At 34.5% G+C, this 15,116-nt stretch overlaps 1 protein-coding gene and 1 long non-coding RNA gene across 2 annotated transcripts; both read left to right on the top strand.

Annotated features, from left to right (window-relative positions):
- Nucleotides 1–1,222: 1,222 nt before the first annotated feature.
- On the top strand, nucleotides 1,223–6,856 carry LOC132717527 (uncharacterized). Its single transcript, XR_009623966.1, has 3 exons — nucleotides 1,223–1,707; nucleotides 6,147–6,268; nucleotides 6,668–6,856. It is a non-coding gene; the product is annotated as an uncharacterized LOC132717527 (long non-coding RNA).
- A 122-nt stretch (nucleotides 6,857–6,978) lies between these two features.
- Nucleotides 6,979–8,566, top strand: LOC132717526 (zinc finger protein 726-like). Its single transcript, XM_060701013.1, has one exon. It carries the CDS (start codon nucleotides 6,984–6,986, stop codon nucleotides 7,575–7,577), a length of 594 nt encoding a protein of 197 aa, XP_060556996.1. The 5' UTR covers nucleotides 6,979–6,983; the 3' UTR covers nucleotides 7,578–8,566.
- The last annotated feature ends 6,550 nt before the right edge of the window (nucleotides 8,567–15,116 follow it).

Here is a 15,116-nt window from a genome sequence, read left to right as displayed (position 1 = left end):
AGTAGATGACCCCTATTGATTTTTAGGACACTGGGTCAAAGAAAAGCTTGTCTGCCCAATAACTTAAGATTCCTTTGAACCACAGTCTTCATATTTGGCATGGAGGTTGATCATGACCATAAGGTGATCCTATTGATTTTGAGGTCACTGGATCAAAGGTCGACTAAAAAAACTTTAACCCTCAATTGCTTAAGAATGCCTGTCGGCAGTGTATTGATTTTGACATTTTCACTTTTGAAGCATGTAGAATACATAACTTAGCAATGTTCTGGCTTAGTAAACTTAGATTTGGCAGGGACGTTGTCCTTGAGCTCTAAATGGCCACTGTTGATTCTGACAAAGTGGTATGCGGGGGTATTCACGCCATGACAGTGGCAGTTCTAGTTATCATTGTAAATATCCTTTAATCACAAATGCAACATTTAAGCAAACTTTATTTAGTTATTAAACAGAAACAATCTAAGTTGATGCACGTCTGCCAGCTCATCTGCCTGCTTTTGGGTCGTGTAGAGTCAAGGTCAAAGTCATTGTTGCTAAAAATAGAAAATCTGTTTCCAGTTAGGACACTGTTACTAAAAATAGAAAGTAGGTTTCCGGTCAATGATAAGATATTAATATATATTTTTAAGAAAGTTAGTGTTACTTAAAAGCAATTTTTAATAGTTAGCATGAAACATGTTCTAATGGGTGTCTTCCAAGTTTGTTCAAATAAAAGTCCTGGGGTCAAAATTGGCCCTGTCCCAGGGGTCATTGATTTTCCCTATATACATATATATAGTAAAAACTTAAAAATCTTCTTTTAAAGAACCCAAAGAGCTAGAGCTGAGATATTTAGCATGAAACATGTTCTAATATGGATGTCTACCAAGTGTGTTCAAATAAATGCCCTTGGGTCAAATTGGCCCCGCCCCAGGGGCCTATATACAGGTGAGCGACTTCAGGGCCATCATGGCCCTCTTGTTTTTATTTAGCACGTTGTTCTAGTGCGTTCATAACAGCAAAATGAACTTAGATGATTTCCATGTAGCATTGCATATATACGTGGTCCTCTACAAAAGTTAAAAATGTGATGTCCCATATACAAGATGTGGCACATATGTAATAAAAATGTGTTTCCTTTAATGCATTTTGTTTGTAAAGTAATTTTCAAAGAAATATGAAACAAAAATGTGTTTACTTAATAGCATAAGCTTCTCATTAATTGCAGGTGGTCTTTAATCAAATTTGAATGAATGAGTCAATCATAATTATCACCTAATTAATCGGTATATTTAACATACACATTGATTGATAATAATAGCCTGTGACAATAGGAGTCCTTTGATGTCCTTTACCCATTTTTAAAAGTGGGCCGAGTTGACCCGTGCCGAGTTGGAATAGGGCCGAGCTAACTCGGGGGCCGAGTGTGTTTTAGGGCCGAGCTGACCCGGATTCGTAAATAACCATGTTAGGTCAACTTGATTAATGTTTTTTAATTAATAAAGTTTATTTTATCAAAAGTATCAAGTTCATTTTTGCATAAAAATGGGCGGTATAGATGGATACCGAAAATACCCTAAAAAATGGGGCGTGAACCGTCTTGAGAATGAAATCTCTGTGTACCTGAAATGATTACACATAGTTACTCCCCTTATATTTATAAATGATCGTCATTGACCCCTTCGAAAAAATGTTGTTTTTACAAATATTGTTTCAATAAAATATCAGGTAAAAATGTTTAATATTTATGTATTTAGTTTTATTTAATGTAAGACTTTGAAAAGAAACACTTTGTTATTCGTCCATGAGTACAGTGCAAATATTTATTGTAGTTTTCATTGTTATGGTAATTCATTAATCAAAATAACCAGTGGTGGCAAATTTTTCTTTTGTTAGCGTAACTTCGGGAATTAGGTAGGGTAGGTCGGATTTTATTCTAAAATCATGTTTACTATATCAAGACCTTTGAACATTTACAGTAACTCTGTAGAAAATGTTCATGGCCGGTTCGAGGGGTTAGAGTCGATGACTTCTAATTCAGTTACCTCTCTGGCGTGGGTTCGATCCCCGGGAGATGCTTTGGTAGTTTAGCGCGGAGGAAGGTAGTCTAGTACTGGTGTAACTCTCCAGGAACGATGGTTAGGAAACTACCCGCCTATATGACTGAAATACTGTTGGAAAAAGGCGTAAAATGAAACAAACAAACAAACAAATGTACAGAGGACAAGTGGTTCTTCTGCTACTTCTTCTTCGACTAGGCCTATATACTGGCCACCTTCAACTAACTGAAGTTTACTGCCAGGTGAATGCGCAAGAGGGAAAGAAAGAGTAAAAATAGTGAGGAATATATACAGTGCAGACAAGAGTGTGCTTTAGATATAGAGTTGAGACATATGAGTTCGGAATGACTCAACTGTACCGGCTGCCATAGCAATGCATCCGGAGGTAGGCTGTTCCAGTCTGGAAGAAGGATTGTTGACAGTATTGTGTACGGCAGTTGGGAATGTTGTAGGATAGGTTATGTGAATTTCTTGCAGGGATTTTTATACCCCCAAAAACGAAGTTGGGGGGGGGGGGGGTATATAGGAGTCACCCGGTGGTCGGTCTGTCGGGCGGTCGGTCGGTCCAGACGTCCGTTGCATTTTCCTTGTCCGGAGCATAACTTGAAAACTAATGGTTGGAATTCAATATAACTATATACAATTGTCAAACACAATAAGGGGAAGTGCAGTGCACTAGAACCATATTCTATCTAAAGTAATTACAGAGTTATTGCCCTTTATTGCTTTTCCATTGCTTTTTTTTGTCTGTGCATTTTCCTTGTCCGGAGCATCACTTGAAGACTAATGGTTGGAATTCAATATAACTACATACAATGGTCAAGCACATTTAGAGGAAGTGCAGTGCGTAAGAAACATAACTGTATCTTGACTAATTACAGAGTTATTGCCCTTTGTTACTTTTCCTTGTCCGTGGCATAACTTGAAAACTACTGGTTGGAATTCAAAACAACTTCATATAATTGTCAAACACAATGAGGGGAAGTGCAGTGCACAAGAACCATAACTCTATCTAAAGTAATTACAGATATATTGCCCTTTGTTGCTTTTCCATTGCCTTCTTTTTTTTGTCCGGACCATAACTTGAACACTAATTGTATGAATTCAATATTACTACATACAATGGTCAAGCACATTGGGAGGAAGTGCAGTGCATAAGAACCATAACTCTATCTAAAGTAATTACAGAGTTATTGCCCTTTATTACTTTTCCATTGCTTTCTTTTGTCCGGACCATAACTTGAAGACTAATTGTTGGAATTCATTATAACTTCATACAATGGTCCAGCACATTGAGAGGAAGTGCAGTGCACAAGAACCATAACTCCATCTTGACTAATTACAGCGTTACTGCCCTTTGTTACTTTTCCTTGTCCAGAGCATGACTTGAAAACTACTGGTTGGAATTCAAAACAACTTCATACAATGGTCAAGCACAATAAGGGGAAGTGCAGTGCACAAGAACCATAACTCCATCTTGACTAATTACAGATGCATTGCCCTTTGTTACTTTTCCTTGTCCAGAGCATAACTTTAAAACTACTTTTTGGAATTCAGTACAACTTCATACAGTTGTCAAGGACATTAAAAGGAAGTGCAGTGCACAAGAGCCATAACTCCATTTTGACAAAATACAGAGTTACTGCCCTTTGATACTTTTCCTTGTCCGGAGCATAACTTAAAACATACTGGTTGGAATTCAAAACAACATCATAAAATGGTCAAGCACAATAAGAGGAAGTGCAGTGCACAAGAACTATAACTCTATCTTCAGTATTTATAGAGTTATTGCCCTTTGTTCTTTTTCTCTGTCTTTCTGGACTTATTACAGAGTAATTCAATTAAACTTCATCAATGGCCAACCACATTGAAAGGAAATGCAACATACATGAACCACAATTATCTTTAATTGCCCACAACCATAACTCTATGTTTCAATTCTTTTACAAGGTATTCTGTTACTACTAACATCCTCATTTCCGAAGCAGACTTGTGGGGGTATTAATCACATTTAGTGATAGTTCTAGTTTAAAATTATTTTATAGATTTTATTGGGTCATATTCCCAATTGTAAATAGTATATTATTTTCCTAATCCACAGGAAAAAAATCCCAATTCAAAGTTACAAAATAAAAATATTGAATACAAATTCTAAAATCTTTGAAAATCAGGGCTCCTTCACTGTAATAGTCCTTAAAATGTTTGAAGAAGCCATCTTAGACATTTAATGTTTGCATCCATTTAATCATTGTTAAATTTCAATTATGCATTTTTTTTCCAATTCTTAACAAAACACCGATAAATTTCCCAATTCCATAGGTATTGGTCATGTTCCCAAAATCCTTAAAAAATCCCTGTCTTGTAGATGTGGAGTTGGAGGGTATGAGTTGTGAGTTGTCTAGAGCAACTTGTTGTTGATGACTTTGTAGAGCATGATCAGTCTGGCCTCCTTGCGACATTCTTGTAGTGACTTCCATTCCAGGTCTGCAATGGGGTACTTGAAGGTTGAGGGGTACATAAAAATGGCTCGTTTTCATAATATAAGTTTGTTTCTTAGCCTGACTAAATCGTATTTGGTATCCAATTTTCAATTATACCTTATTTTGATATAGGTGAAACCAGAAAATTTCTTCAAGATTTTATGTACTGGATGTTCGACAGTGTGTTTGCAATCAAAAGCTGATTTATAATCATTGACAACCTGAATCAACTCGTATACCACTATTTTTGTTACTTTTGTGCAGATAAAACTTGTCTGTACCATAGCTCTTCAATACAAGTGCAGCAATTTCTTTCTGAACCAACCAAGAAGAACATTACAGTCAGGCATATATTTAGATAGGCTATGGTGACCCTTACAAAATGTTTTTTTTTTGTCCTTAACAATAAAAAAGTTATGTTAATTTATTTTCCTTAACTATGTGAAAATGATATTTCAAAAAGATTTGACCTTTAAAAGCACAGTTTTCCTTTTAAGGTAGACCATGGGTAATGCATTACCTCCACTTTGAAGAGTATTCAAATAGGCTAGAATCGCTTGTAAACTACATTGAAATTGAGGGGCGTGGGTTCAAACCTCAGAAGGGGCAACTTTTTTTTTCTTTCTTTTTTTCTTTTTAACATTATTTATGTATCTCTCTGATCCCTTATGGAAGAAAAAAAGTTTGATTTAAATTATATATAATAATTATTTTAGGTATTTTTTTTGCTAAATAATGCCAAAATTTATAGCAAATATGATACCAGATATTTTCAAAGTTCGATAAAATAAAAAGTACACGGTAAAAGTATTTTATATTTGGCATGATCAACTAATATACCTTTGAGAAAATTTAGGCAAACTTTGAAAAAAGACCCTCATTTTGATAAATTTTAGGAATATTTTGAATAAGGCATTTTAGATAGGGAAATGGTAAAATTAGTGTTTAAAGTGGGTGGGATAGGGTAACATTTTTATACGTATTAAGAACATTTTGTTTAGAAACAAACATTTTTCTTGTGTAATGTGTTACCTGAATGTTATTTTTTGTTTCTTAACAATGAGCAATAGAAAAACATTTTTTATAATGATGATATTACCGATTATTTACAGTTTCCTCATTTCTGAAAATAAGCCCTTCTAATGGCAAAGTCATAGTTCAGAAATATATCCATAACTCATAAACCACACGGTAAATTTTATTTAAATTTTGCATACAGGTAACCTTGAAGACATATAACTGTCCTATGTTGTCAATTTTACAGTTCCTTATGGTGCATATTACCCATGGTCTACCTTAATTGTGAAATTTGAGACCCACCCACAGATTCACCACCTGCCTGAAATAACCCATATACGTGTTATATATAATTATTAAACATATATCAAATGTTATATATTATATTAGTATTGGTTATTATAAAGATATTATGATTTAAGTGCACAGTTCAACATGCATTTACTTAGTAAGAAATATCCACATATCAGTACAGTGTACATTGAATGCATACATTAATAACCCCAGTGTCTGAAAAAGTTTAGAATGTTAAAATTTGTAAATATTAGGTGAATTACACAAGTGAATTATGTGATGAATTATTAATTTAATTTCAATGACTTACTTTCAGCAAGGAAAATTCAAGCTGACAAGAAAGACAGTAAAGACACATTTAGTAAGAAATTATCATTCAAAGAAGTTGTGTTAAAAGACATCAAATGAAAGTACATGCTCAGAAGAAGAATCATAAAGGTACAATGTGTGACAAAGCATTTTTTCAACAAAGTAATTTGATGAGGCCTAGTTTTCAGACAAAATTTAACAAAAGTTGTTTTTAAACTATCAGATTTTTCAAAGAAAATGGCAGCGTCAATATGTCGTTTTAAAATACAGAGGGAGTGCATTGTTGTGGAATATATCACGCTTCCAACCTTCTTTTTTTATATTAGAGAAATCTCCAATAGCGTAAGAATATGTTCTATGCAGTCACAAAAGCTCCATGTAATGGGTAAAAACATTTCTATAAAGTTAAAACCGTTTGTAAAAATAATATTTTATGACTGAGTGTCTGCAAAAGTAAAAAAAGAAAATTTATTAAAGAAAGGTGACTTGTATAAGGGAACTATGTTACTAATTATTATTTTAATTCAGGGCAATAAAGACAGATATTATCAAGAAGTGGTGGTCAATGAAATGAGATGCTTAGCAAATGTAAAATAAAACATAAGTTTACTATTTGTAATAAAACATTAACTCAACAAAGTACTCTGAACACTCATATGACAATAGACACTTGCGGGAAAATTTTAAAAAATGTGTGAGAGGACTCATGAATGTAATGTGTGTGATAAAGCATTTTCGCAAAGAAGTGATTTGAACAAGCATATGACAATACACACTGGCGAGAAGAATTATATATGTAAGGTGTGATAAAGCATTTTCTGTACGAAATAATTTGATCAGTCATATGATAATACACACTGGTGAGAAGAATCATAGATGTGAAATCTATGATAAAGCATTTTCTCATCGACATTATGTTTTTAAACATATGGCAACACATACTGCTGAGACAAATCATAAATGTGAAGTCTGTGATAAAGCGTTTTCTAGACGAGACAGTCTTATCAGACATATGACAATTCACACTGGCGAAAAAAGATATCAATGTGAAGTGTGTAATAAAGCATTTTCTCGCGGAAGTACACTGAAAATACATATGACAAAACACACTGGGGATAAGAAACATAGGTGTGAGGTGTGTAATAGACCATTTTCTAGAAAAAGTTATCTTAGCGGTCATATGACAATACACACTGGTGAGAAGAAGTATAAATGTGAAGTATGTGCTAAAACATTTTCTCAACGAAGTACACTGACAACACATATGAGAATACACACTGGCGAGAACACCCATAAGTGTGAAGAGTGTGTGAAAACCTTTACTACATGGAGTAATCTTCTCACACATATGACTGTAGCACACACTGGGGAGAAGAAATATAAGTGTGAAGTGTGTGAGAAAGCATTTTTTTCTACAAATTTCAATGAAAAGACATAGGATCATACACACTGGTGAGAAGAAATAGATAGAGTATGTAAATCATATCCTCTCATTGTGGTTATCTTATTACATATATTGCAAAACATGCTGGCCAGAAAAGACACAAAAGTGAAATGTGTTAAATAGCGTTTTCTACACTAGGTTGTCCTTTCACACATAATGGCAAAAAATATTGGTGAAACATTACACAAATGTAAAATTGGTTGTAAAGCATTAAAGTTGTCTTATCATACGTATGGAAAAACATGCTGGCAAGACAAACATAATTTTGATTTGTGTGATTAAGCTTTCCTCATCATGGTTCTTTTAACAAATATATGATATAACTCACTAGTGAGATTATAACACTGTGCACGACGTTACGTCGAAAGACATTTGATAAAACAGGAACGACTATTGAAAGAAAGGACAAATGGTTGAACATGACAATGTATATGTGATTGGTGTGATAAAGGCTTGTTCATCGAGGTCCTTTGAAGAAACATGTGAATTTTGTGACCATTGATTTTTTTTGAAACAAGTGGTTTAATCACACATATGTTGATACACAATGTAGAGGTTTATAACTATGAACTTCAATTTACGATAAGAGTTTAGTGTACAACATGTACATTTGACCTTCACACACATAATTATCATAAATTATAAGGTACATTGTATGTAAACTTTTTTTTATGCAATAAACATAATTATTATAAATTATAAGGTACATTGTATATAAATTTGTTTTATGCAATAAAGAGTTTGTTCACCAAAGTCTTCATTAGACAATTCACACTGATGTGATGACTTACATAATGATGTGAAAAATATGATCAGTTATCAGCCGACAGAAGTACTCAAAACACATATGTGAATTTATTCTCAGGAGAAGGAACATAGATGCAACATTTGCAAGAAATCATAAATTGAACGATGTTATCTTACCAGAAATATGATAATACAAACTGGATAGAAAAAATAAAGATGCAAATTTGACCCTGAAACACATACATGTATGACTTAATATAATATACATTGTATTATGACTAAATATAATATACATTGTATAATACTGAAGGTTTGTTGATTTTTTTTTCATTGCCCTTTAAGCATGAATACGGCTTTTCGATCTTCCAATGCATACAATCGGAGCTAAAACGAGGATTACCATGCACTATAAAAACAACACTGAATGTGCAAGCTTCTGTTCTACGACTTACACTTCAACAACGACAACAAATATACATCAATCCTAAAATATAATGGGAAAGAAATATATCGGGGAACAATATATATATAAAAAGCTTGTCAACTTAAGATTCCTTTGACCCACATTCTACATATTTGGTATGGAGGTTAGTTATGACGAGTACATGACCCCTATTGATTTTGAGTTCACCAGGTTTAAGGTCAAGGTCACAGGGGCCTTGACTTCAAAAGCTTGTCCGCCCAATAACTTAAGATTCCTTTAACACACAGTCTTTATATTTGGCATGGAGTATAGTCATGATGAGTAGATAACTCCTATTGATTTTGAGGTCACCAGGTTAAAGGTCAAAGTCACAGGGGTCTTGACTTCAAAAAGCTTGTCCGCCAAATAACTTCAGATTCCTACGTCTCACAGTCTTCATATTTGGTATGGATGTAGTCATGATTAGTAGATGTACCCTATTGATTTTGAGGTCAGCAGGTCAAAGGTCAAGGTCACAGCAGCCTTGACTGCAAAAAGCTTGTCCGCCCAATAACTTAAGATTCCTTAGACCCACAGTCTTCATATTTGGCGTGGAGGTTAGTCATGATTAGAAGATGACACCTATTGATTTTGAGGTCACCGGGTCAAAGGTCAAGGTCACAGGGACCTCTTTAAAAAGTTTGTCCGCCCAATAAATTAAGAAATCTATGACCCACAGTCTTCATATTTGGCATGGAGGTTAGTCATGATTAGTAGATGACCCCTATTGATTTTTAGGACACTGGGTCAAAGGTCAAGGTCACAGGGACCTTGACTATAAAAAGCTTGTCCGCCCAATAACTTAAGATTCCTTTGATCCACAGTCTTCATATTTGGCATGGAGGTTGATCATGACCATAAGGTGATCCTATTGATTTTGAGGTCACTGGGTCAAAGGTCGACTAAAATATTTTCCCCCTCATGCAATTGCTATAGAATGCCTGTCGGCAGTGTATTGATTTTGACATTTTCACTTTTGAAGCATGTAGAATACATAACTTGGCAATGTTTTGGCTTAGTTAACTTAGATTTGGCAGGGACGTTGTCCTCGAGCTCTAAATGGCCACTGTTGATTCTGACAAAGTGGTATGCGGGGGTATTCACGCCATGACAGTGGCAGTTCTAGTTATCATTGTACACCGTAGGGAACGTGTTACAGTATCGCGTTTTTCGGTTACAGTATAGAATTTTCAAGATGGAGGATTATTTATGGGAAGAGAAGTAGGTGATTTTTATTCAGGTCCATACTACTAGTAGTTTAGTTTCTAAAAGATGTTTTTGTGCTTTGCTTGTAAGGAACAGAATCCGGTATCTAGTCATATATTTCTTCAGACTCTGCACCGCAGTTTTATCGTTATATTGTCTCATAAATATGCAGATTTGACAGTTTGAAAATTTGAATCGAGAGACCAACGCATTTTTCTCCAATTTCGACATTATTTAAGCATGCTAGATAAAGTTAATCTACAAAACGTAAGTCCTTTGTGTTTAGAAACGTTTATAAAAGTAAATGACCAGTTTAACCTATTTTCCTGTTGGTAAAATGCGTTTGAAAAAAATAAACAATGTTACAGTATAGAGCGAGGTTAATTTTGAAGGGTTACAGCATAGACCTAGCGACTTTGATCCAATTTTGTTACAGTTTATACCCAGATTTCGGTTACAGTTTTAGATACTTGCCAAATTTCAAAACAAGTTTCGTGTATCCATTATTTTTTTGAAATAACTCATACCTTTCCATTTAATACATTCTTTAAAGGTTGTATTACTTTTTTTCTTCAGCAGAAAAGTTATAGTTTGCTATCTTTCTTACTTTAAGTTTCAGATTGAGACTTTTTGCAGAATAAGTAATGTCCTAAGTAAGGACTGTTTTCACGACAACAACAGTAACTTATTATCGAATTGTATTGAGAGAAGAAAGATTATTGCTTGATTTCATTACACATTATAATAATGCCTATTAGTAATAAAATAGAGAAAAAAGAATCCTTAACAGAAGTCCAACACGGAAAACATGAAAATGTTGCAGGATCAGTTTGATTAAACCTGTTCATGGACGGTAGTGGTAACTGCAAGCTACCGTCCACGCCTCCTAGCAACGGCTTCAGCAGAATTCACATTAAACATGAACTGGTACACTTTAGATTTTTCAACATCTGTGGATGTGTACATATGGCGGTTATCATGGAACCTTCAATGTGACACGTTATTGCCATTCTATGAAAAGCGGCATATTACCCCCAGGTTAAAAATTTCGTGTGCCCTAAACAATACAATGAGTGAAACTAAATAAAAGGAAATTTTGAGAGGGGATCGGAGGTTATGAAGCCTGCATACCATAGATAAGCTGTCAAAAGACACAATTAACAAGCAGGCAATACCCTAAGAATGATTAAACAGTATTTAAGTGAGCAATATTTCAACCTTAAATTTTATTTTAAGTTGGAATTTCCAGCTACCATAATGTATTTTGTAAGTATTTAAAAGGGTTTGTTACGTTTGGCTTTCTTGGGATTTTAAGTTTCAACGACACTGAGGTCATGTGAAAACATTCCTGCTTTAGTGTAAAGAAAGACCCCAGATACCCTTTGTGAAACATTTCAGACACGAGCAGGCACCTGACTAGAACCACCGACCTTCCGTAAATTAGCTTGATAAATTCCTCACATACAAAGAATCCGATTTCAACTACAGCAGTAAATGAAAGATAAGTTGAAGTGGGCGGCCTTATCCCGACTCTGCCACTTTTATGTACCTCCATCTGGCTCACTAGAGAAGATATTGTAATTGTCTGACCTTAATTTATACTCTATAACTTTCAATATTATTTTCTTTTTCAGAAACATGAAAACTGCTATACATAATGTCTGAAATAAGAAAAAACGAGTTTTAATTTAATAATGACAAAATAATCGTAAATTCAACAAAGAAGCATTCGAAAGGACGCCATGATCATGATTTGATTTTAATGCTTTTGGTTCGAGACGATAAGGGTCTTTAAACATTGCCTTTTTTAAATCTATCTTTTTGGTTTTCGTATCCCCGATTGCAACCGAAACCATTTGAACAACTAATTGGTAGAAAGTCATGTACATTTCATCACATTTACTATTTAGTCAAGTAGTTACTGAGCGGATGAGATTGAACACACATGTGTACGACAGACTGGCGAATAGCCATCGGGCCAATAAGCTCACAGAGATTTAAAAGTCTATATAATATTCATACATTTTACCTAGTATATATAGAAAATATCGAAGTCTAAACTGTAACCGAAATTGAGTATAAACTGTAACAAAATCGGATAAAAATCGCTAGGTCTATGCTGTAACCTTGCACAAATCACCTCGCTCTATACTGTAACATTGTTTATTTTTTCAAAACGCATTTAACGAACAGGGAAAATAGGTTCAACTGGTAATTTACTTTTATAAACGTTTCCTAACATAAAGGACTAACGTTTTGCAGATTTACTTTTTTCTAGGGCATGCATAATAATGTCGAAATTGGAGAAAAATGCGTTGGTCTCTCGATTCAAATTTTCAAACTGTCAAATCTGCATATTTATGAGACAATGTAACGATAAAACTGCGGTTGCAGGGTCTGAAGAAATATATTACTAGATTACCGGATTGTATTCTCTATATAAAGCAAAGCACAAACACATCTTTTAGAAAGTAAACTACTTGTAGTATGGACCGGAATAAAAATCACCTACCTGTCCTCTCAACAAATAATCCTCCATCTTGAAAATTCTATACTGTAACCGAAAAACGCGATACTGTAACACGTTCCCTACGGTGTTGTAATATATCCTTTAATCACAAATACAACATTTAAGCAAACTTTATTTAGTTATTAAACAGAAACAATCTAGGTTGATGGCTAGATGCACGTCTGCCAGCTCATCTGCCTGCTTTTGGGTCGTGTAGAGTCAAGGTCAAAGTCATTGTTGCTAAAAATAGAAAATCTGTTTCCAGTCAGGACACTGTTACTAAAAATAGAAAGTAGGTTTCCGGTCAATGATAAGATATTAATATATATTTTTATGAAAGTTAGTGTTACTTAAAAGCAATTTTTAATAAAAACTTCACTTGCGATGGCTCCCCCTGCCCCTAGGGTCAAGGTTACAGTAGCTTAAAAAAATCATTATTTATGATTTACAAGGCACATAGTTACATTGTTTGTTACTTGTATATGTATTTCAACTACATCAGATCTATCTGAAAACCTGGTTTCGTGGCATTGCCATGTTCTTGTTAGCTCACCTGAGCATATGCTCAGGGTGAGCTATTAGGAGCACTCTTCGTCCGTCGTCCGTCATGACGGCCGTCCGTTGTCCGTTCACACATTTTAAACGTCATCTCCTCTGAAAACCATAAGGCAGATCATAATGAAACTTCACAGGGATGTTCCTTGTGTGAAGCCTTAACAAATGTGTTCAAAGAATTCCTTTCCATGCAGAACTCTGGTTGCAGTGGCAACCAAAAGAAAAAACTTTAAATATCTTCTTTCTAAAAATCCAAAGGGGCTAGAGCTTAGATATTTGGCATGAAATATCTTCTAGTGAGTGTCTACCAAGTTTGTTCAAAAAAAAGCCCTGGGGTCAAAATTGGCCCCGCCCTAGGGGGTCTTTGATTTTCCCTATATGCATATAGTAAAAACTTAAAAAATCTTCTTTTAAATAACCCAAAGAGCTAGAGCTGAGATATTTAGCATGAAACATGTTCTAATGGGTGTCTACCAAGTTTGTTCAAATAAAAGCCCTTGGGTCAAAATTGGCCCTGCCCCAGGGGTCATTGATTTTCCCTATATACATATATATTTTAGTAAAAACTTATAAATCTTCTTTTAAAAGAACCCAAAGAGCTAGAGCTGAGATATTTAGCATGAAACATGTTCTAATGGATGTCTACCAAGTGTGTTTCAAAATAAAAGCCCTGGGGTCAAAATTGGCCCCGCCCCAGGGTGTCTTTGATTTTCCCAATATGCATATAGTAAAAACTTAAAAAAACTTCTTTTAAAGAACCCAAAGAGCTAGAGCCAAGATATTTAGCATGAAACATGTTCTAATGGATGTCTACCAAGTTTGTTCAAATAAAAGCCCTGGGGTCAAAATTGGCCCCGCCCCAGGGGCCTATATACAGGTGAGCGACTTCAGGGCCATCATGGCCCTCTTGTTTTTATTTAGCATGTTGTGTTTTAGTGCGTTCATAACAGCAAAATGAACTTAGATGATTTCCATATAGCATTGCATATAAACGTGGTCCTCTACAAAAGTTAAAAATGTGATGTCCCATATAGATCTACAAAATGTGGCACATATGTAAATAACCATGTTAGGTCAACTTGATTATGTTTTTTAATTAATAAGTTTATTTTTTATCAAAAGTATCAATTCATTTTTGCATAAAAAATGGGCGGTATAGATGGATACCGAAAATACCCTAAAAATGGGGCATGAACCGTCTTGAGAATGAAATCTCTATGTACCTGAAATGATTACACATAGTTACTCCCCTTATATAAATGATCGTCATTGACCCCTTCGAAATACAAATATTGTTTCAATAAAAAATATCAGGTAAAAATGTTTAATATTTATGTATTTAGTTTTATTTAATGTAAGACTTTGAAAAGAAACACTTTGTTTTATAAATTCGTCCATGAGTACAAATATTTATTCAATGTAGTTTCATTGTTATATTTCATTCATTAATCAAAATAACCAGTGGTGGCAAATTTTTCTTTTGTTAGTGTAACTTCGGGAATAGGTAGGGTAGGTCGGATTTTATTCTAAAAATCATGTTTACCATATCAAGACCTTTGAACATTTTACAGTAACTCTGCAGAAAATGTTCATGGCCGGTTATGTACAGAGGACAAGTGGTTCTTCTGCTACTTCTTCTTCGACTACATTTTGTATATAACTGGCCACCTTCATCTAACTGAAGTTTACTGCCAGGTGAATGCGCAAAGAGGGAAAGAAAGAGTAAAAATAGTGAGGAATATATACAGTGCAGACAAGAGTGTGCTTTAGGGGGCAGGGACCTAAAAATGAAAAATTTTGTATTTTCAGTGTGACCAGGAACACAATTTTTCCAAATATTTCAAAATCTGTTTCACAGGCAGATAACCAGTTTGCACAGCATTATTCAATGATATATGACATACATTGAAGAAATAATAGTTTTGCATGCATTGCTCCTTCAAAAAAAAATTACTGACAGCAATTTATATCTACCCCCATCCAGCCAAAATCACACCTAAAATATACCAATATGGGCAATCTTCATTGAAGGTTGCAGCATACTCCAGAATCC

This window comes from Ruditapes philippinarum, unplaced genomic scaffold (genome assembly GCF_026571515.1).
Source record: "Ruditapes philippinarum isolate M1 unplaced genomic scaffold, ASM2657151v2 ctg6820_1_1_1_1, whole genome shotgun sequence".
NCBI classification, from domain to species: Eukaryota; Metazoa; Mollusca; class Bivalvia; order Venerida; family Veneridae; genus Ruditapes; species Ruditapes philippinarum.
This window is presented reverse-complemented; position numbering and strand designations above follow the sequence as displayed.